Source organism: Pollachius pollachius, assembly GCF_949987615.1.
Source record: "Pollachius pollachius genome assembly, chromosome: 11".
In the NCBI taxonomy this organism is placed as follows: Eukaryota; Metazoa; Chordata; class Actinopteri; order Gadiformes; family Gadidae; genus Pollachius; species Pollachius pollachius.
Genome location: NC_136944.1, coordinates 8,568,420 through 8,589,697, shown reverse-complemented (window position 1 = coordinate 8,589,697; position 21,278 = coordinate 8,568,420). Strand labels below are relative to the sequence as shown.

The 21,278-nt window shown below is 43.2% G+C and overlaps 1 protein-coding gene across 1 annotated transcript; it reads right to left on the bottom strand.

Annotated features, from left to right (window-relative positions):
* Positions 1-517: 517 nt before the first annotated feature.
* On the bottom strand, positions 518-17,411 carry ttll6 (tubulin tyrosine ligase-like family, member 6; the record flags this gene model as incomplete). Its single annotated transcript, XM_079745887.1, has 18 exons — positions 518-631; positions 935-1,098; positions 1,176-1,248; positions 1,391-1,819; positions 2,144-2,245; positions 3,259-3,405; positions 3,712-3,865; positions 5,396-5,584; positions 7,535-7,710; positions 7,868-7,950; positions 8,258-8,415; positions 8,575-8,660; positions 10,187-10,330; positions 11,522-11,678; positions 11,987-12,117; positions 13,229-13,347; positions 15,471-15,508; positions 17,293-17,411. The coding sequence occupies 18 exons, from the start codon at positions 17,409-17,411 to the stop codon at positions 518-520; spliced, it is 2,583 nt and encodes an 860-aa protein (XP_079602013.1).
* Positions 17,412-21,278: the final 3,867 nt, after the last annotated feature.

The following is a 21,278-nucleotide window of genomic DNA, read 5'->3' as shown; positions in this document are numbered from 1 at the left end:
AAATTTAAGTTCATATATCAGCTTCAACCCTACCTTTAAAGGTGACATATTATACCACCAGGTGTGAGTGTGATTAGCCGTTACAAGCCGTCTTGAAAATCTGCCTCTTCTGACATCACAAGTGACAAGTGAATACATCTAGGCGTGTCCACCTAGATGTATGACGGATAGATGGGCATCGTTTGCTACAATCCACTGGGTAGAGTGGTAGACTGTTCTATCCAGCACACATCTAGGTGGACACGCCCATTTGTGATGTCAGAAGACCAAACGGCTTGTAATGGCTAATCACACTCACACCTCGTGGTATAATATGTCACCTTTAAGACTCTTCTCTAACCAAAAATTCTGAATGCTCACCAGACGCTTTCAGATCGATTCTTTTCGAGTATTAATATGGAACGTTAATTATACAGATGGTCAAAGTTCAACAGAACTAAAGAGTTGTCGTTATAAAGTATATTGCTAGTGAGGATAGAGGAACACTTTATAGCATGTGCGCACACAAACACACTACCTACCCACATCTGGGGGTCTCGCTGTGCCTGATTGGACATTGGCTGGGTCGTTTATTGATGGGGGCGGGACCAGACACTATGTGGAGGTCGCTATAGACGCCTGTGGGACATATCTGTTGATGGAGAACGACCGAGTCACAAATGGTCGAACCAACTTTTCTTTCGATGTCACATTTGTGTCTAACCTGAGTACAATAACATATATATAATATTTCAATCATTCAAAAAGCTACTTAATGAACAGTTTGTATTTCCATCATCTTATTGATGAGAAGAGATTGGTTGCATATGAGTGATTTTTTCCGACACACGGTCTATTACAACCCAATACAGCATTATCATCCTTATCACTGCTATCAAACAAACAGCTTCTCTATCATGAGTCACATGAATAAAAACAATAATTCTAAACTAACCAGCTGAGAAGGGTGCCATGAGTTTGTATGGCCACGAGATCTTCGCACTGCAAAGTTGTTCTTCGTGGACCCTAGTTTACAGAAGGACCCACTGGCTGTGATGGGACAGGAAGGATGAGAGAGATGCATTGCATCGTCAACAATGTTTTCAATACTGTGCTTGACTCTGATCTGAGAACAGATAAGCTGGAGCCCTGGGAGGTCACCATCAGGATATGGTTAGGCTACAGGTAAGACTTACTGGGTAGTGAGGCATGTCTTTTGCTGGCCTTCACGGTTACACTGGTCTGTACAGCACAGCCGTTAAGCAATGCCTGAAACAAACAAAAACCTGAAGGGTCAAAGGAAATCAATCACAACAAATTGGGCACCGAATGTGACCTACTTTCCTCTGACCTTCTAGCAGACCTAAAAGCACCTGGCCCTCGCACACCTATTCCCCTTCACTTCACTTACGGTGGTGGAGGCTGGTGGTCGTAGGGGGTTTCCCGGGTGGGTCTGGCCTGGAGTGGGAACCCGGAGCTGGGCATGGCCCTGGGAGTCTGGGCCGAACAGCTGCTGGGGGGCCCACGGGTGGGGTTGGTACTGAGCTCTGATGGGGGGCTCACTCATGGCCTGGTCCGGACCCTGGGGGTTCTGGGAGTTTAGCGGGACTGGCTGGGGGTTCTGGTCGGTGCTGATGGGAGGATGCTGCTGCTGCTGTCGACGATAAAGGCTTGGCTCAGACTTGGGCTTGGACCGCTTGGGGCAACCGCTTGGGGGCAGATGGTTGGAGGTTGGATGTGATGGTGGGTTCAGAGAGGCAGAGTCCGTCCCACATTCAGTACTGACGCTCAGAGTGGGCACAATCTGAAAGGTCCTTCCATCAGATCTTAAGGGCTCCAGCTTGGGAGGAAACGGAGACACAGGGAGAGCCACAATTGTATTGTTTTTCTTGTTTCTTGCATTAAGATAATATAACATACATGCAACACACATGCAACTAAAAAACATGTGTTTTAGTGTGTGAAGTTTATTTTCACACACGTGTGCATCAGTTACATATATGTATGATACAGTTCAATCACACTATCATAGCTCTATTCAAGGGGGGTTTGCTAGTTGAGTTTCATCTCATCTTTCCACCTCAACATTGAGTGTGAAAGTGTTATCTTTCGCCATTTCATTCATGAATATTTCCATCCATGCTTGAGCGCTTGGTTGTCCTACCATGGTGGTCATCCTTCTGAGAAGCAGGTGGGATTCGGTCAGGACGGACAGCGGGGCGTTGGCCTGTTTGGAGGACGGCGCGTCGTGGAACATGTTGTACAACTGCCACAAATGAACACATAAGTAAGCAACATTAAAGGTGACATATTATACCACCAGGTTTGAGTGTGCTTAGCCGTTACAAGCCATTTTAAAATCTGCCTCTTCTGACATCACGAGTGGGCGTGTCCATCTAGATGTATGCTGGATAAATCAGTCTACCAGCCTACCTAGTGGACTGTAGCAAACGTTGCTCATCTATCTGTCATACATCTAGGTGGACACGCCCACTTGTGATGTCAGAAGAGGCAGATTTTCAAGACGGCTTGTAACGGCTAATCACACTCACACCTGGTGGTATAATATGTCACCTTTAACGTTATGTTTGGGGCAAGCGGCAGCCAATAGCGCCTGTTTGTGAAGCCCTGGCAGGGGCGAAAAACAGTAAGTTCCTCTAACGGCCTGTAAAAGTCAAAGGTTTGATGCTGAAAGACCCACCACTGTTCAACCGGAAAAATGCGGTTTCAGGCTTCATAAATAGCAAATACATGTTTTATTTTGGTTTAATTTATAAGCGATGAAAGGAAGTTATTGAATTTGATTTTTCCCATTGAGTACTGCAAGGGAATTCATGGCCTCATTTTGCAAAGATGTGAATTCTGTTTTCAAAAATCTTAAGCAATGAAGGACCCTTCTTCTATATTTTCCACAGTCTATGGTTGTCGGATGGACAAAGACAACACATGACAGATAAATTGTTATCACCACTGCTATGTATAACAGACCATTGCTACGGAGGCATTTCCAAACGTATCTAAGGGCCAATGTTTTCTTAGCGGAAGCAATCAATACATTTTTAAATCAATAAAATAAATTGTAGTCGTTCTATTTTGTGTCAAACAAATAATTTATTTAGTATGGAGCCTTGTAATAAGCGGGATAATGTACAGCAAGCAGGTCATTAATGTGGCATAAACCCCTTCAGGGTTTATGTACCGCTATACATTATCCCTTACACGGCTGGCCCGACGCAGCCTCGACCATAAAACCTGTCTTTGTACGCCACTGCTGCTGACCTGTTTGGCCACACCGAGGTTTCTTATTAGGTTTTCACGGAGCCGTAACTCCCGCAGTCTCTTCTGCTCCTCCTCTACTTCCTCTTTCCTCCAGCAGACTGTTGCCGCAGGCAACGCCGGCAGCAAGTGTGGAGTGCTCCCGGCATGCTAATGTGCCACACACACACACACACACACACACATAGTACGAATTAGCCCGCTGTTGACTTTGCTGACTAATTGTGAAAAGAGTCCATTCACAAAAATATTTATAAATATACAAAAACACATCATTTCATGGCCGCATTTATCCAAAGCCTCTCACAGTGCTGTGACTGTATATACTGTAGGCACAGCCCGAGCGGGAATCAAACCCCTAACCCAGGCAATGCGCATTAAAGTAGTAGTTGAGCTAGACATGACCGGGGCTGACAGAAGCGACACAGTAGCTCATAAAGAAGGAGATCCGTGCACCGTGTAAGTTTTCGTGTGGTGGGGGGCCGGACCCAGGGACGACTGAGAGGTCCTGCATCTCTTTTCCCCTGCCGACTCCCCCTGCAGCCCCCGCCAGCGATCCGCGATGGTCCGGTTGCTCTGCTGCTTCTCATACAGCTCCTGCAACTGCTCCCTGGAGGGGGAGGGGGTGGGGGGGGGGAGACGGAGAGATAGTGAGACAGAGAGAGGCATAGCCAGAGATCCTGGGGACGTTGGTGCAGAAGAAGGTCAGATGAAAGCACGGGGCGGACGGCGGAGGAAAGGGAGCAGCAGAAAGATTGAGACTAATCCATTTCTTTTTTTATGACGTGAGCCTACATTTTTATAGACACTGGCGATGGCATTCATGCAGAGGTAATGCCAATGCAGCACATTCAGTCGGAGCAAGCAACACAGACGCAGAGCAATTAAGCAAAATGCTTTGATTAAAAAGAGTAAAATAGAAGTGTGCAACTAAGTGTTTTGTATATGTGCAGAGTGTGTGTGTGTGTGTGTGTGTGTGTATGCATGTGTGTGTTTATGTACATGCATGCGTGCACGTGTGTCTGTGTTTGTGTGTGGACTGCTGCACTCCCAAGCACTCTACAAATTGCATTGCCAATCAAACTCTTTCTAATGCACTACATTGATGGTGGATTTAATGTATTTATCCAAATGCATGTTTGAATCATGTTTTCTTTTTTGCTAGCTATGGAATAAAAGGCAAATAAAAGTGAGATGGACAACATCTGTTCTACAACCCTAACAAGATCCCTCCCCCCACATGGACAATCAATGGATAGAGCATAGATCAGGGCATTGTCACCCACCAAGTGGGTGACAAGCACTCTACAAATAGTCACTTGGCTAGTCCAAAACCAAGCATTGAAAAACATTATATTTGTGATAAACAGTTAGGGGTAGGATAGTGAGCTGGCTGGGGTTGTTGACTGAGCCGAAAGCTTCTTTATTAGCTCCCCAATGTCCGCATTCTATCTGTAGGGTAACTTGAGCAAGATGCTTAATCCCACTACTGACATGTATCTAACGTACCACTGGAGGTTTGTAGACCGCGGCCGGCCAATAAGAGCTCAAATGGAGCTCAAGTTCAGGAGCCAGCTTTACCAAGCCAGTGTTCCAATACATACAGAGACCAGACCATGAAGAACCAAGTTGGGTTGAGGAATATTAATAATAGTATATGTACTTTACTTGTAGTATAGCACATGATTCGTGACTGGGGATCACGACTCATCGCAAATCAGTGTGCTATACTACAAGTTAGGGCTGATCAATTAATCTAACTTTAATCATGATTTCGATTTTTGAGTCAAACGATCTCCAAACTAATATTATCGAGTTGAAACTATACATATTTCTCCCTGGGTCCAGAACAGCTAATACATATTTGTACAATATTTTCGAACCTTTTCTATTTTAACATCTGGTGTCATTTTTAAGGGAACATTTCAAAGTGCTCAGTTACACATAGTTTTTTTGGAGAGAAACGCAGATTAAATGCACCATGTTTTCAAACTCAAAAATAATCCTTTGCATAATCACGATTTCAATATTGACCAAAATAATCTCGATTATGACTTTTTCCATCAAACGAGCAGTCCTACTACAGGTGTCGCGTCCGTCCTCATCCGCGCGGAGGCTATTTGCAGCGCGTCGTGTCTACCTGGTACACTTCTCCCTGGCCCGGGACGCCGCCGTCTCCTGGAACAGCGAGGAGCTGTGCAGGAAGTACTTGTCGTACTTGTCGCCGCCTTCCCTGGGGAAGATCCTCCGGTATGCTCCCAGGTGGCCGTCCTCGTACCGAAGAACCCTCTGTTCCCGCTGTGCATCCTCCTCAGCCTGCTCCTCCATGCTACACACACACACACACACACACACACACACACACACACACAGTTTCACACATATAAGGTCGCACAGGCACACAGTCTCACACAGTCTCAACCACATATGCACACACAGTTTCACACACACACAAACACACACACACACACACAGTTGCACACACCTACACACAAACACACAGTCTCACACGCATATACACACAGACACACAGTTTCACACACACAAACACACACACACACAAACACACTCACACAAAAACACATACACAATGTGTATGTGTACACAACAAGGAACGGCAGAACCGTTCCTTGTTGTGTAGTGTGTTGGGGGTGGTCAGCAATGAGGACAACGAGAGCGGTGAGAACCGCCTCTAGAAACGTTGCAAAAACAGTAGATCTCTGATGGAGATATTAAGAGAAGAAAAAAACACATGCGGTTCTCACATAGTGGAAGGCCAATAAACCTCTTTCTTCACGGCCCTCCACAACACGGCCCCCCAAATGGTTGCAAAACCATTTACCGTTAAAAATTATGCCCATGATATCTCCCATTGGTTTTCACATGTGGTACAGGCATTGCTGGAGGCTTGCGAACCAGCAGCGCAAACATAAATATTAAATCCTTAATAACTTTTCAATGATTTAAAACTGTCAAACTGGAACTGGCAAAATCAATAATGTATATGTGCGAGTGAGCCAAAATAATTTATTTATGGATATACTTTGTTTGACGAGACAGAAATGCTCCCGTTGACTAGGAACGGTGGTTGGTCTTTCTGCATGCAATAACGCAAACAACCAATAGACCGCTAAAGGAACTACATATGCTAAACATCTAGTTCTGTTGTAAGTGTATACATTATCTCCATGTTAGACAATAAAACCCTTTCAGTCGTCTGTGTCCTTGCTGATTCATTGATGTGCCGTCTACAAGGGCACACATGAAAGGGAATCCTCCGCATACAAAGAAGGCAGGGTTCAGGTTCCCAAAGCAACAGATCGGTGGGGTGCCCTGAGGTTCACTCCCTTGCAAGCGTAAGGTTGTTCCGTATACATTTCACATTTGCATGCATGACGACTGGTCCGGTCGTATTTCTTGTTGCTGTTGGCTCACAAATATGAGCGTCACATTCTCCTAGTGCCTAGTGTCAATAACTCTCAAAGGCGTCTTCAAATCAATTGAGAAGGAACGAAGTGTAGCCTCTGGAGCTGTCCATGTTTATCATCTTGAGACTCCCTGTTACTCTGCATTACTTGGGCACCATTATTATTATTTATGCAAAATATATTGTTGTCTCATAATATATGAGCTTTAGGTTGATGAATGCTGGACCCTCCCTTGGCCAGGGCACTCTAGAAATAGAGATTTTGAATCCCAATCCTATTAGATTATAATACTGCATAGAAATAAAAAAGAAAAATGACTCTATAGTCCGTCATTGCTAAAAGCTAATGGGGGAACTACACCATTGACAGCCTACCAGCCTCGAGACGGGACTCATTGAAGATGAGTGGCTTGATGGCTTGGCCATGTCAGCGTACAGTAATTGGTCACCCATTTGGCTATGCAGCCAGCAGGGAAAATAGGCTCCATCACTTCAATTGCCGTGAAGGAATAGAAAGGAATAGATGGACTGAAATTGTGTGAGATTGCAATGCAATCATTTTCCAATGCCTAATGCACACCTTGATTACCCTAAATAACATAATTAGAATTTAATTATAGATTTGTGTTGACCATAAGTTGACAATAAAGAGTAATATAGACACAAAGGTGATGAGTGAATGAATAGTTGAACAGACAGAAAAGTAGGTGGATGAATGAGATAGTAAAACAAAAAGAACAGTAGATGAATGAATGACATAGTAAAGCAAACAGAACAAAAGATAAATGGATGATATAGTTCAACAGACAGAACAGTACATAAATGAATGAGACAGTAGAACAGAAGTAATACCTCTCTCTACAGTGACCTCGCTGCAGCCTGGTTCTAATCTGTCGCCGCTGGTTCTGCTCAGCCTGTCGGCGGTCGCACGCCGTCAGGTTCACCAGGACCAGCGTGTCGGACAGCAGGCGGTCCTTCACCTCGCGGTCCAGGGCAGAGTCGGTGGTGAAGCTGGGAGAGTGGTTCACCTGGAGACCCAGTCAGGTAGAGTCAATTGTACATGAGTAGCCTTTAAAGGAGAACTTCAGTATTTTTGACCTGGACAATATTTTTGGATCATTTTAGTTAAAAGGGAAAAAATATATATAATAATTTGAATTGGTCCAGTATTATATTTTCACTCACCTCCAGTAACCATGGCTTCAGCTTCTGGTCCAGCAAGACATCGAAACCCAGCAGCTCAAAACAGGCTCCAGATGAGTTGGAGCCTGGACAGAGAAAATCAAACCCACAACACCTTTTAAAACATAAGCTTCTCTCAAATGGAAGTGGAAAGAGCTTATGGGAACAGGTTTTTTTAAATCGAGAAATCTGGAAAATGAAATAGTTAGCAAAAGAAAGCATATAGATAAATAGTAGTGGTTACCGTACAGTATAATCACAAGAATAGAATTACAAGTAGAAGCGTGTGTCGGGTTTGAGGGGGGCACCTGTAGCAGAAGAGGTAGGAAACATATTTCAATCTTGCTGAGATCCAGGTCCAAGACCCAGTCTACTAGCTGTACTGTGCATCACCTGGCAGGGCGTGGCGGGGGAAGCAGGTGTGGTAGCTGTGGCTCAGGACCGAGTGGGCAGACGCCAGAGTCTTGATGACCAGATCGTCGATGTCCAGCCACAGCTTCATGACGTCACAGGATCTCTCCTGCAAGAGGCGGGTCAATGCTGAAAGCTTCCTGATGGAGAAGAAAAAAATAAATATATATGTATACGTTTGAAAATTGCGTTTTTCAAAATATTAATATTGATACAAGGTTAGGGCCGTGTTGGAATTGCATGCTATAGGACAAATAATGAGTAACCAACAGTATGAAACCTGGGCAAAAAACCTTTACCTTTTGCTTCCTGCATTTTCATCACGCACAAAGTTCTCGTTGCGCTTGTTAATGGCGTAGTTGGTTAGATGCATGCAGATGTTCTCCTGGAGACGGAGACAGAAGGGGGGTGGAGGAGGGGTGCTCACTGCTTCTGTTGCAACTGAGTCATAAATCTCCTAGCTTTTAGATGTTATTATTATTCAACTATCATCACTTTTATTCAATGACACAAATGTGCGTTGGCAAAAAATGAGTTAAATATTGTATGTACAAAGTGGTTTGTAGTGATGAGGATCTAAAAGTGTAAAGTATCCAAAACAACACAGAGGGATGCATCCACTAAAAAAATACTGAATATCTTTCAGGAAAATGTTAAAAAGTATTTTAGCATACATCTCGAAGTCAGCTAATAAGCTAAGATAATACGTCTTGGAAAGACTGAGCTGTTTGTGTAAACTGCACTTCCTAAAGTTCAGATATGGCGTACCCAAGCACCGTGGCCATAATGTGAGTACTCCAGCTCGGACACAGGAGTGTTCGGTAATCGGTCCCCTGCTTGGCTATGTAGCCAGAAGGGAAAATAGAATTGACTTATTCAATCAACTTGAAGTAATAGAAGGAAATCAGTAGAGCGAAATTACGTGACATAGCAATGGATTCCAAGGAATATAATTGTACAACGCTTATTGCACACCTTGATAACCCTTAATAACATAATAAGAAGTCAATTACATATTTCGGTTGTCCACTTTGAAAGGATGTATCAGCGATGTTGGGTGACGTTACTTCTGTTGGTATTTGAAGCGAGATCCCAAACAAACAGAGCCAGCTCGCTGTTTCCTTCCTTGTTTCGTGCATTCAGTAAAAAGGATCATGTCGGTGATTGGTTGGACAACTATTTATTTTGGTTTTGAGTGGTTGGTGGTAGTGCCATTTGTTTTCGTGTACGATCTTGGAGCATAGGCAGCCTACAGAGACACAGGTTTTTGATGGCCTGCTTATAGGGCGAGCAGCTAGCGGATCGTGAGGAAAGATCAGATGAATGTGATCATTTATGTTTCAGCCTAGAATCGCTGATACCTTTAAGTAGTTAAAGAGCTTGTACTTGGGCCTTGACTGTAGTAATCCAGTGGAAAAGAAGTACATCAATGCAAATAACTGGCAGGATGGGATAACTTGGAGCTGTTATAGTGACGAGAGACTGGGGGTTCATACCTGAGCTGGGACTTATATAGGGAACAGAACATCTTGTCCCAGATATGACAGAAAACGTGTTAAAGCCAAGGTCAGTACTCACTGCAGAATACATAAAACTGCTGCCTAACACACACACACACACACACACGCACAAACACACAAACACCAACACACCTGAGCACAAACACACAAACACACACACACACACACACACACACACACACACACACACACACACACACACACACACCTACAGACGACACGCACACACACAAACATCTCTTTTTCTTTAATATATATATTTTTAGCAAAGGCTCAAACATTAAAGGTGTTAATCAATTTAATGAATTTCCTTTCCCATGTTTCTGTTGAGACGGGGCATCTCAATTCCAGATTGAACTAAATAAACCTAGCGTGATTGTGTGTTTCTTACCATATTAGTCTTAGCAGGCTGGCAGTATTGACTGGTGCAGAAGCGGGCCAGCCCTTCCTTGTAGATGAAGATGTGGAAGGGGTCGCAGGAGGTCACCAGCACGTAGAGCCTCAGGTCAAACTTATAGCCGTCAATGATCAGTGGCTGTGAGGGAAGTCAGAGTTACACATGTGGGATGTACACATGTACACACAGAGGACCAAACTCAAACCCCATTTGACTTTGACAGCAGTCTACACATTTCCCTATTCTTTTCCGACTCCAAATAATATTTTAATGGAAGCCACAATCCTCACAGCAGCAAGGGTTTTCCTCAGTTGACTCACACTATAGAGATAATTACATTTTAGAACTTTCAATGTATTTTCTGTGTATCGCAAACGCAGAAAGCATAGCTAGGCACAAGAATATCTGACTTATATAGCCCCAAAGCCAAGCAGCAGAACCCCACAGTTGAAGCCTTGTTGGCTGTAGTGTTTGTTTTGTTTTGCCAAGGGAATAAATCTCCTGCTGAGACGTTTCCACAGAGTCCTTCTTCTCATTTGCATTTGGGTCCTAGCTGCAGTCTGTCTGTCTGTCTGTCTGTCTGTCTGTCTGTCTGTCTGTCTGTGTTATAGAGTTCAAGTGCCTTGTTCTATTGTCTCCCCGGAACAAGGCTGTGGCCTCGGTCAACAATAAATCATCTCCTGATTAAGAATAAACCAGCTTTCTGTGTGTGAACTGTCCACTGCTGATTATGGTGGGCTACTATGCTGCTTTGACTTACAGATCGAGCATGTTGGTTTTCCACTTTGTTGTCTGTTGTAGTGTAAAACATTCTACAGCTGGTTTCAAATGTGGTTGGCAATTCAAATTAATACAACCATAAATATTGCAAAGCATTTCATATGAGGTCATAACATAGACATTCCCTCAGCCATCCCAACTCTGACTCACTTCCAACAGCTGTTAATGGATAAAAAAAAAAATCTCTGCTATTGATTTCATTTTTTTCAATGTTTGTATGGAGTATAAACTTTTCATTTGTACTTATATTGCAATTGGTCCAAGACCAGCACACGTCAGCACGCATTGATCAAACCCTTTTGGGATGAAAGTGTAAGTATCTAAGAGTTACTGCACTGGAGATAGAATAGACAGAAAGCAAACCGGGAAGTGATTTAGTTTACACCCATACTGTTTATTTTCCTACGCTGCGCTAAGTAAAGGGACTGTTGACTCCTTAAAAGCCAAGAGTTCAAAGGAGTGCTGGTGCTGAAATGCATAGAAGAAAAAATGAAGAACAAAACCCAGCATAAATGCCTCTGTGATGGTAGGTAAAGCATGTGTTCACACCTTGGCTATGTAAAGCTGGCAGATGATGTGCTCTCCATGGGGAACCTCCCTGGCAGACTTGACCAGGAATATCCCCTTGCCTTGACTCCCCGAGTCCGGCTTGCAGATAAACGTCTTGTGCCTCTTCGCTCGTGCATATGCCTGGAAGTCACTGTAACTGATGGAGACAAGGGGGAGGGACAGCGATGAAACAAAGGCATACCAGTGGTGCCTTTACCTTTATTTTCCTTTAGTTCTTACCCTATTATTTCAGCATAGTGAAGTGATCAACGGTGTTTGACTCCCTGCCGAAACAAACTGGTACCTTGCTCGATTTCCAATTTTCCACAGCCTTAAGATGAATGACCTCTTACCTGCTCCCTAATGACGTGTACGTCAAAAAGGATACGAAAGTTCTTTCACCAAGCCTACTTGGATAAAGAGCATCTGCGTAATCAGTTGATGGCTGTAAAAAGTATATCTTACTCTGCTGGCAGGCACCAGGTGTGGGGGAAGAAACTGTAGTCTTTGGGGAACCTCTTGGCCATGCGGTTGAGGTTCCTGGCCAGCATGTCCTTCCTGCACACCTCCATCATGCCAGGGAAGTGGTTGACCTTCTGCACCCGTAGCACGCAGAGGAGAGGGAGAGGGAGAGGGAGAGGGAGAGGGAGGGAGAGAGGGAGAGGGAGAGGGAGAGGGAGAGAGAGAGGGAGGGAGAGAGAGGGAGAGGGAGAGGGAGCGAGAGAGAGGGAGAGGGAGAGGAGAAGGAGAGGGAGAGAGAGAGGGAGGGAGAGGGAGAGGGAGAGGGAGAGGGAGGGAGAGAGGGAGAGGGAGAGGGAGAGGGAGGGAGAGGGAGAGGGAGCGAGAGAGAGGGAGAGGGAGAGGGAGAGGGAGAGAGAGAGGGAGGGAGAGGGAGAGGGAGCGAGAGAGAGGGAGAGGGAGAGGGAGTGAGAGAGAGGGAGAGGGAGAGGGAGCGAGAGAGAGGGAGAGGGAGAGGAGAAGGAGAGGGAGAGAGAGAGGGAGGGAGGGAGAGAGGGAGAGAGAGAGGGAGAGAGAGAGAGAGAGAGAGCGTGAGCGAGAGCAACCAAGAGAGAGAGCGAGAGAGACCGTAATTAAGACCTTCTACCGTCATATTGAAACCTTCTCAAATATGACTAAAATATTAACTTGAGTTTTACGTACTGAAAAGATATTGTAGGTTTGATTATTTGAATGTAAATGTATGTTAAAAAAGCCACAGCTATTCGTCAGACAGGGCCGCTGAGAGCTGGGGCGGGCCCCTGGGCTCTGGCTCCTGGGGCCGCCCTTGTACCAGACATGTGATGGTTCGACATATTTTACGCGTAGCAACAATAATTACGCGTAGCAAAAAAATAATATTTGATACATTACGACAAATCTACGATAGCAAAGAAAGATATATCGCTGGCCAGCTTTAAAACATGCGATTAAATTGGCTAGACTTTATATCAGCTCATTTTTATACCATTGGGGCTGCAGAGAACAGTAAGAAAACATATCACGGCCGCGGGTGAGTTTTCTATGTACTACGTAGGCCCTTGTAAGTAGGGTATGCATGAAATATAAATATGACGTGCAGCAGGCATGAAAAGAGAGAGTCCATGGGCCAGTAGCCTCTGGGGCCCCTTAATTCTTGAGGTTTTTTAGGTGCCCTTGTCATCCCGGAGCCAGGGGGCATGTACCGCTCCTGGACATCCCGTCTGTTACCTGGTAGGGTTTGATGCCGACCAGTCTGTCCAGGGTGACGCTGGTGTCAGTCCAGTACAGGTTAAAGTCCTCGCCTTCCAACGATTCTCGCAGGCCAAAACGGTACGATGTGCGACGCACTGTCACACACACACATTAACACACACAAAAACACACTTTTATCAGTATTTGCGAACAAGTATTTGTAGAAGGCATTGACCAATAGACAATTCCATAAAATCATGCATTTGATCCACAACATGTCCATTATCTAGTCAATCAGACCTGGAAACCTTTATTGTTTATTAAATCGCTGCAAACAAAGCTCCAGTGAAAACTTGTATTTGTCGTCCTTTTTATTCACTAGTGTGACAGCCATCAGTTTGAGTTTGCGGGATATGGTCCACATTTTTATTTAACATGTTTTATGGAGCCAATGATGTGCAATCAACACTCAACTGCACACCACAGGCAACTTTAAACCAGTCCAGACAGGAAACCAATTGTGGCTGAAAGTGTGGCTTGTTGCTTGTGAATATTGGAATTAAGACTTTGGCTGAATCTGAATCTCAACACTAGCATAATTTGGAAGTGAATAGAATGCTATTTGCAAGATAATATGTATTTTGAAATGATTCAACTGCTGAATTAGGCCCTTATATATATTGCATTGTTTTTTTATGTACTGCATATAACCAGGAGTTCCTTCTCATTACTGGCCCCTTTGGCCGGTGAGTGAACTGGAGTTTGCACAAGCTTGTGCATTCAGAGCACTGAGAGCGAGCTCTGTGGTTTGAGAAAATAACAAGAATGAACTAAGGTTAGTTATAGTCATGAATACATTTATAGTAGAAGGAAAGTTCTATTTTGTTAAGTAAAATTTCAACCTGTTCACACATTCCCAATTTATAGCTATTCATGCATATACAAATTAAGCTCCCAAAATAACAATGAAAGATGTCCATACATTCTCAACATTGCATCAATTTAAAAACTTATATTTTCGGAAAACAACACACTTAGCTTTTGCAATTTAACACAGAATCTGCAATCTCACAAGATCGGACTCTTACATTACAAGCAAACCAAAATACCCATAAAAGTGTGGCAACCATTGCATGCTTTCTACTGCACATTTAGAAGTGGCAACTGGCTACCAAACAATCACATATACGGCAAATATTTACACATTCGTAAATAATAATGTTTTGCAAACCAGACATAGTTTTCAGTAAATATCTAAACACTATCTGCATTATTGGTGATTTGTGGTGAAAGCAGAAGAGGAACTGACACCGGCCGTTGTCACTAATCTAGTGAGATTTATTTAAACCTCAATCAATACAACTAGACTAGACACTCTGCCACAGCAGCCCTACTGATTTATGAGCACTGGAAGGGATCCTGGTGTGTGTGCGTGTGCGTGTGCGTGTGTGTGTGTGTGTGTGTGTGCTTATGTGTGTGTGTGTGTGTGAGTGTGTTTGTGTGTGTGTGTGCGTGGGTGTGTGTGTTTGTGTATGTCTGTGTGAGTGTGTGTGGTAGAGAGCTCTCCCAATACTCTGGAGAATAAGAGAGACCGTATTTTTGTTTTCCTCTCATTCAGGCAGACAGACACACAAACCCCGCTGGAGCACGCCCCCCCCCCCCACACACACACACACACACACACACACAGACACACACACACACGGACACAGGGGTAGACTACAGGGGCCTGCCAGCCGAGCGGTTGTCTTTTATAGGCTAATAAAGAATACCTTTTAGCTCGACATCGCAAAGCCTGCCCAGACTCTTAACACAAGCTAAAAACGGCCGGCCAGCGTGTTGCCAACTGTCAGGCCACTAAACAGACACTCAACGAACTACCTATATGGTCACTAACTGAAACAGCCAAACGCTCAGAGAGCAGTCAGTGAGTACCTCAATAGGTAACAAGACAACATAAGACAAACTGTAATCGATAGTAAGTTAAGAAATCGTTTTTAAAAATTACATGAAAAAAGTGGTTAAACAGCCATCCAGGTTCGCCACCCGCCATTCTTAGTTGGATGTTATGTTTGCTTTGTATTCCCCTAGTTGAATCGGAGCAGTCAGTGGGCCAAAAATAAAAGGATCCAAGGTTTTCACAGGCCATAGGCTGGGAGCTGGGCTGTAGCTAGAACTGAAACCGGTGCAGCATAGGGTTCTAGTTTGCTTTGGCTGGGGGTGTGTGTATTGGTGCCAATCTACTGCAGATTAAAAAAAAACACACAATGTTACTCACCACTTTCGTACCTGCAGTTCACCATGTTGATAGAGAGTCATCTGGAAAACAAGACAGAAAGAAGACCACCAGACCAGAGGAGAAAACAACAACTGACTGTATATACTGAGGTGTGTGTGTGTGTGTGTGTGTGTGTGTGTGTGTGTGTGTGTGTGTGTGTGTGTGTGTGTGTGTGTGTGTGTGTGTGTGTGTGTGTGTGTGTGTGTGTGTGTGTGTGTGACAAACAGCAGGTGGGTCAGGCAGCAGTGGCATTGGTCGCATTTATTGGCCGCATTTATTTTTGTATTTGTCTGATGATCTTTTTGTGCATGAAGCAGTTGCATTGGTCTGTATGGAATCTTAAGCGATATAGGCTAAATATCCCTTTGGAAATCCCTGTGTCCAATGCTAAGTCCTCTTAGGAAGGGACTCTTTATCCGAGTGTAGGTACTGCCACCTGCTGTGGTAAATTGTTTACTACAGTGCAAACTTGAGTTTCGCAAAAACAGCAGTATCTATGGTCACCACTGGTTTGTAGTTCTTTCTGATATGGAATGATTCACTTTTTGATGTGCTTTCAATTATGTATTTATGTACTATTCTTTTCATCCATGCGGCATCCAAATTTACAAGACATGTGAGGGGTATGATTAAAAAAACCTGGACACATTCAACTGCTGAACCAACAAATCCACTCATGACTCCAAATGAATAGGACCAATGTAAACTGACTTGGGGTAAAAAGATGTTTTTGTCCAAAGCAGATATGTTGGCACTCTGAAGCTTAAACACACACACACACACACACACACACACACACACACACACACACACACACACACACACACACACACACACAAACACAGACTTATTGGTTCTACGCATTCAACTTGTTTATGATTGTAGTGATGACAGATCTAAATCTCCATTCAGTGCTGCACTCATCCTAGATTACCATCACCCTAATGAAAAACACGGTAAGCTACGGTACAGCTGACGACAAGCGGCTGTGCACACACACACAAACACACACAGACACACACACACACACACACACACACACAGACAGGGGAATGGATTCCTTCTTAGGTCACACAACCATGACTTCAATTAAAATCTTGAGCCTTTCTCTCCGTCACTTCCCTTCTGTCTCATTCCATTTCACTCTCACTCCATTCCCCCATCTGTGTGTGAGTGTGTGTCTGTGTGTGTGTCTGTGTGAGTGTATGTGTGTCTCCATCTTACTCTCTCACTGTGGTCTAGAGCAATAAAAGTAGGTGTGCACCACACAAAGCAGTAAAGCGATTGCTTGTTAAACTGCCTCACAACCACAGATGCATGTATACACACACAAACATGGGTGTAAGAGACAGAGAGAGAGGGAGTTAGGAAGAGAGGGAGAGACAGCGCGCAAGAACGAGAGAAGGTGGGACAGTGAGCGAAAGAGGGACATAGTGAGAGAGAGTGAGAGAGAGAGAGATAGGGAGTAGGTGAGTTTGTTTGTGTACCCATACATGTGTGTGATTTTAGAAAAAAATGTGCAAGTGGAAATACATTTTGCATCCATGCTTTTTTTCTATAATTTTACTTTAAAAGAGAGCTACATGTATACATCTGTAACAGTGCAACTACTGGAGCAGTTTTGCTTCTTCAGCGAAACGATGACAGCATACAGGAGTAGTGTTGCATCGACACCAATACCCTGTTTCAGCTTGTTATCAGATGCCTCGACATGGCATCAGTAATCAAATACACAAGTACGCTATCTGAAAGCATCCAAAAATAAAAACACCAGGAGGAAACAGCCATATGAAACTAGTTTCTATTGTATCCATCCATCTACCTCTTTTTCCTCTTCTTGTTCTTTGTTTGTGGTGGGAGGTCATCCAGGGGGGTCATCTCTTCGTCTGGGGACCCGACTTTGGTGCAGGCTGAGGACTTTCCTTCTTCAGGAGGCCTCATCCTGGGTGGAGATAATTGTAAGTATTGCTAAGACTATAGGAAATTGGCTTATTTGCCAAGCCTTTGAAATAATCAAGTAAAAAATTGCACTTCGAATCGCTCACAGCAGTGCAAACGCATGTTTACTGATATATCCATGGAATGGTTGTGGATTCACTTCCATTTTTACTGCAATGATACAATTATATTTTCATATTTAAAGAGACAGAAATTCCTTCTCGTTACTGACCCCTTTGAACAATAAGTGAACTGCAGCCTCCACAAGCCTTTGCATTCAGAGCAGCGGCCCCCTGGTTTAAAACAATAGCAATCATAAACCAGAAAAAGTACAACTTCAGAAGAAATTGTATTGTGCAGCTTGGCAAAAACAATTTTTACCTGGTGAATTGGAAATGTACAGAAGAGTGACGTAGTGCTGTGGTTTTATAGTGACTGTTATGCTGCTTCCTGGGTGTTCTCGATGGTTGCTAGGGGGTTATTCACAGTTGCTAGTGTTCTGGATGGTTGAGGTTCATTGATAGATCTATGAATTGCATTGAGTAACTTAGTCTGTTAATGTAAAAGCATAGATCATAGCTTATACGTAAAGATCCTTTTAAATTCAAAGCAATATTTAGTCAGTGGGACTGTAGCCTACACATACGCCTCAATGTAGTATTGCAAAAACATACATTTTTCACCTAGGTTGATTTTTGACGGCCGTAGCCTACGAATAAATCAGTTTAACCAATCACATTTGAGCATCTTTTTCATGGTCACTGTGGTTACTGTACATGTTGTAGGACATGACGGAGGTAAAAGCCTATTCACGTTTCTAAACACTGTCCTCTTATTGCATTCAAAGTGGTCAACTGCATTCATAGACCTATACTTATCTCTATCTGTTATACATTTTGATCATTCATCTTGACAACAGCCGGTGCTACAAGCTAATGTTTACTTGCCCTGCAGCACATGAAAAAAGGTTGCTTTAATATTAGGGTGTGCAGTTGTATAGCAACAGTTTGATTTCAGACACAAACTTTCTCAGAAGAGATTGTAGACTACTTTAAGATATCAAACAGTTTGATATCTTAAAGTAGTCTATACTTCCTTCTGATCCTCAAAAGCGTACGTCCCCAAAATATGGATGCATTAAAGAATGCACATCATTTATCCTAATCCCTCCCATCCGCAAACCACAATATTTTACACTTGGAATAGAAAGTGTGTAAAAAATACTTATACTTGTATTTATTTTATATGTAAAAAAGATGTTTTGGTTAGCTATTACATAAATACATAATTGATTAGCTATATCAGGTGCGCCCAAGAGAGGGTTAAGCTTCTCGGACCCTTACAATAACGCCACAGTGTGTGTGGATTCACGGAGCTTCGTCTGGTCAGCGGTTATTGGAGAGGGCAGTGTGGGTGGGTGTGAGTGGGTTATTCTTCTCAGACACTCATAGTATAACGCCACGGTGTGTGTGGATGTGTGGAGCTCATTCTGAGCAGAGGTTTATTTTGATGTCCTCTGACACAAGTATAATACAACGGTCTGCACATTTTATATACAACATCACTTGTTATAACGCTCATACACAAAGACGTACTAAGAAAGCATCACATCGTTGCAATGGGTCTTAACCATGGGGATAAAAAAAAGGCCCCCCTTGTCCCAGAACTCTCAGCTCAACACATTTTTTTAATCATAGTTTTCGAATTCCAGCTGAATCAATGTTTCTGTATATGTTTTCAAACTGTTAAAAGATAAGAAAGATGTTGAAAGTTATGTCCGGTCAAAAGTATAACCACCATTGCTTAGATAATTTAGATGGTCACTGCAATATTTTCAATATGTCTAGGGGTCTAAATATTCTAGGAGCAGTGACAGTTTATAGATTTTGATATTTAACATCTGGTACACTAACAATTCTAGAAGTTTTAAAGTTGAAATAATACAAAAGATGCAGGATTTGAGACAGTTCATAAAATATTGGATAGTAAGGTAGTAGTTGTAATTATTATTCTAGCATTAAGTTTGTAGCAGAAATTGAGTAGGGAAGTTTCGGAAGAATAATTTAAAGTTAAGCATAGATAATAGCCTAATGTATTTCTAATGTGTATAATAATAATAATAATAATAAGAAGAAAACGAGTTAACTTTAAGTAATTCAACAACAGTCATTCTAGCCATTTTCTGCGCGTTTTTACAGGAAAAACTGTCCCGGTTCAAAGAGAATCGAAATCAGCTCAGGCTGTTCAACGGATGGCATATAGGCAAGGTCTACTTTTTTAGGTTAAATTACAACCTGTTAATTGCCACTTAAAAATGGTTAATGAATATCGAAATCCTAAACGTAGTCCCTTTAATAACTTTTGGTGGTGGTGTTTCAATACAATGCCATACATTTGTAATTCGTAAATCATAATCAAATTTGCATAATTAGGCTACACACAAACACACACGCACGCACGCACACACAGACGCGCACACACACACGCATACACACACACACACACACACACACGCATGCACACACACAAACAAAGGTGGGTCCAACTCCCTCCTCGCTCCGCAGGAGAGAAGCTTCTTCCACTGAATCCCAATATCTCAATGAACGGTTAATCATACACTGGCAAAGGTTTCCCATTTCTCGTCCAACATGAATATCCATTCTCTGTTCAAAGAGCTTTTAGTAACACTAGGCCGACATAACGCGATACATGTGGCAATTATAAATACAGGTAATAAGCCTACTCTCTGCAGAGCAGCAATAGCTCTTAAGAGACAAGTAAAAAAGGAAAACATGCTCACCTTTTATTTTGATCATTCTTGGTTCCCTAACGAGTTTGAACCGACTAAGTTTAAACTAGTTTATGCCGACGTCCTTAAAAACTCAATACATTTAGCCTGAGTCTATGACTACGTCTCTAATTTGCCTAAAGTTAGCCTTGTTCCGCCTCAAAATAGGATAAAAAACCAACTTGCTGTTATTTCGTGCGGTTGGTAACAAGTTTAATTCGAGCTATTTTGAACACCACCGAAACACCTGGTAGCCAAGGAAACGGACGCCAGTAAGGCTGCTGACATACGAGAATGTGGAAGACGAATTCCATACCGCCAAACAAACGTCAATCTTTGGTTACATTGGTGCAGCTATCTTGTTACGCTCTACTCTGGATTAGCTGCAACCAAATAGCCCAACTGTTGGCAAAACAAGCGTCAGCCAGGGAGATCCCCATCCCTCAGCTTCCACATCTAAGCTATATTATTACAAGTGACTCTTCCACTGCTGTAAATCATGCACTGTGAATGGTTGCACGTATGTTGGGATTCCAGCAAGTGTGCATAAATCATAATGCTGTACTTCCCATGTTTGTGTTTAGCCGTCTGTATGCAGTCCGTCGAAGATATGTTAATAGTTGTTTCGGATACTTGCTGTTATTTGGTTTAGATACAAACGAAAAAGCCGCGAGTTTCAGTCATGTCTCTGGATGGAAAGAGAGTGCCCTCTGCTGGTTATCAAACAAACACACGCAGACATAGGCACACCCGAACGCTCACTTGCAAACAGTCTTTTAAATGGAAATAGTTTATTCAGATGCTATTACCAAATTTTTACTAAACCACTAGAACCACTTATTATAACGTGTGTGTGTGTGTGTGTGTGTGTGTGTGTGTGTGTGTGTGTGTGTGTGTGTGTGTGTGTGTGTGTGTGTGTGTGCGCGCGCGTGCGTGCGTGCGTGCGCTGTGTGACTGTGAACTGAACAATCCACTTTTCTGTTTGAAGGTTGTAGGCGGGACTTCCTTTAGGACACCCAATAGACATGGAGGACACTGGATGTGCATTGAAAGGGCACCAGGGCGGGTAAAACATATATTCT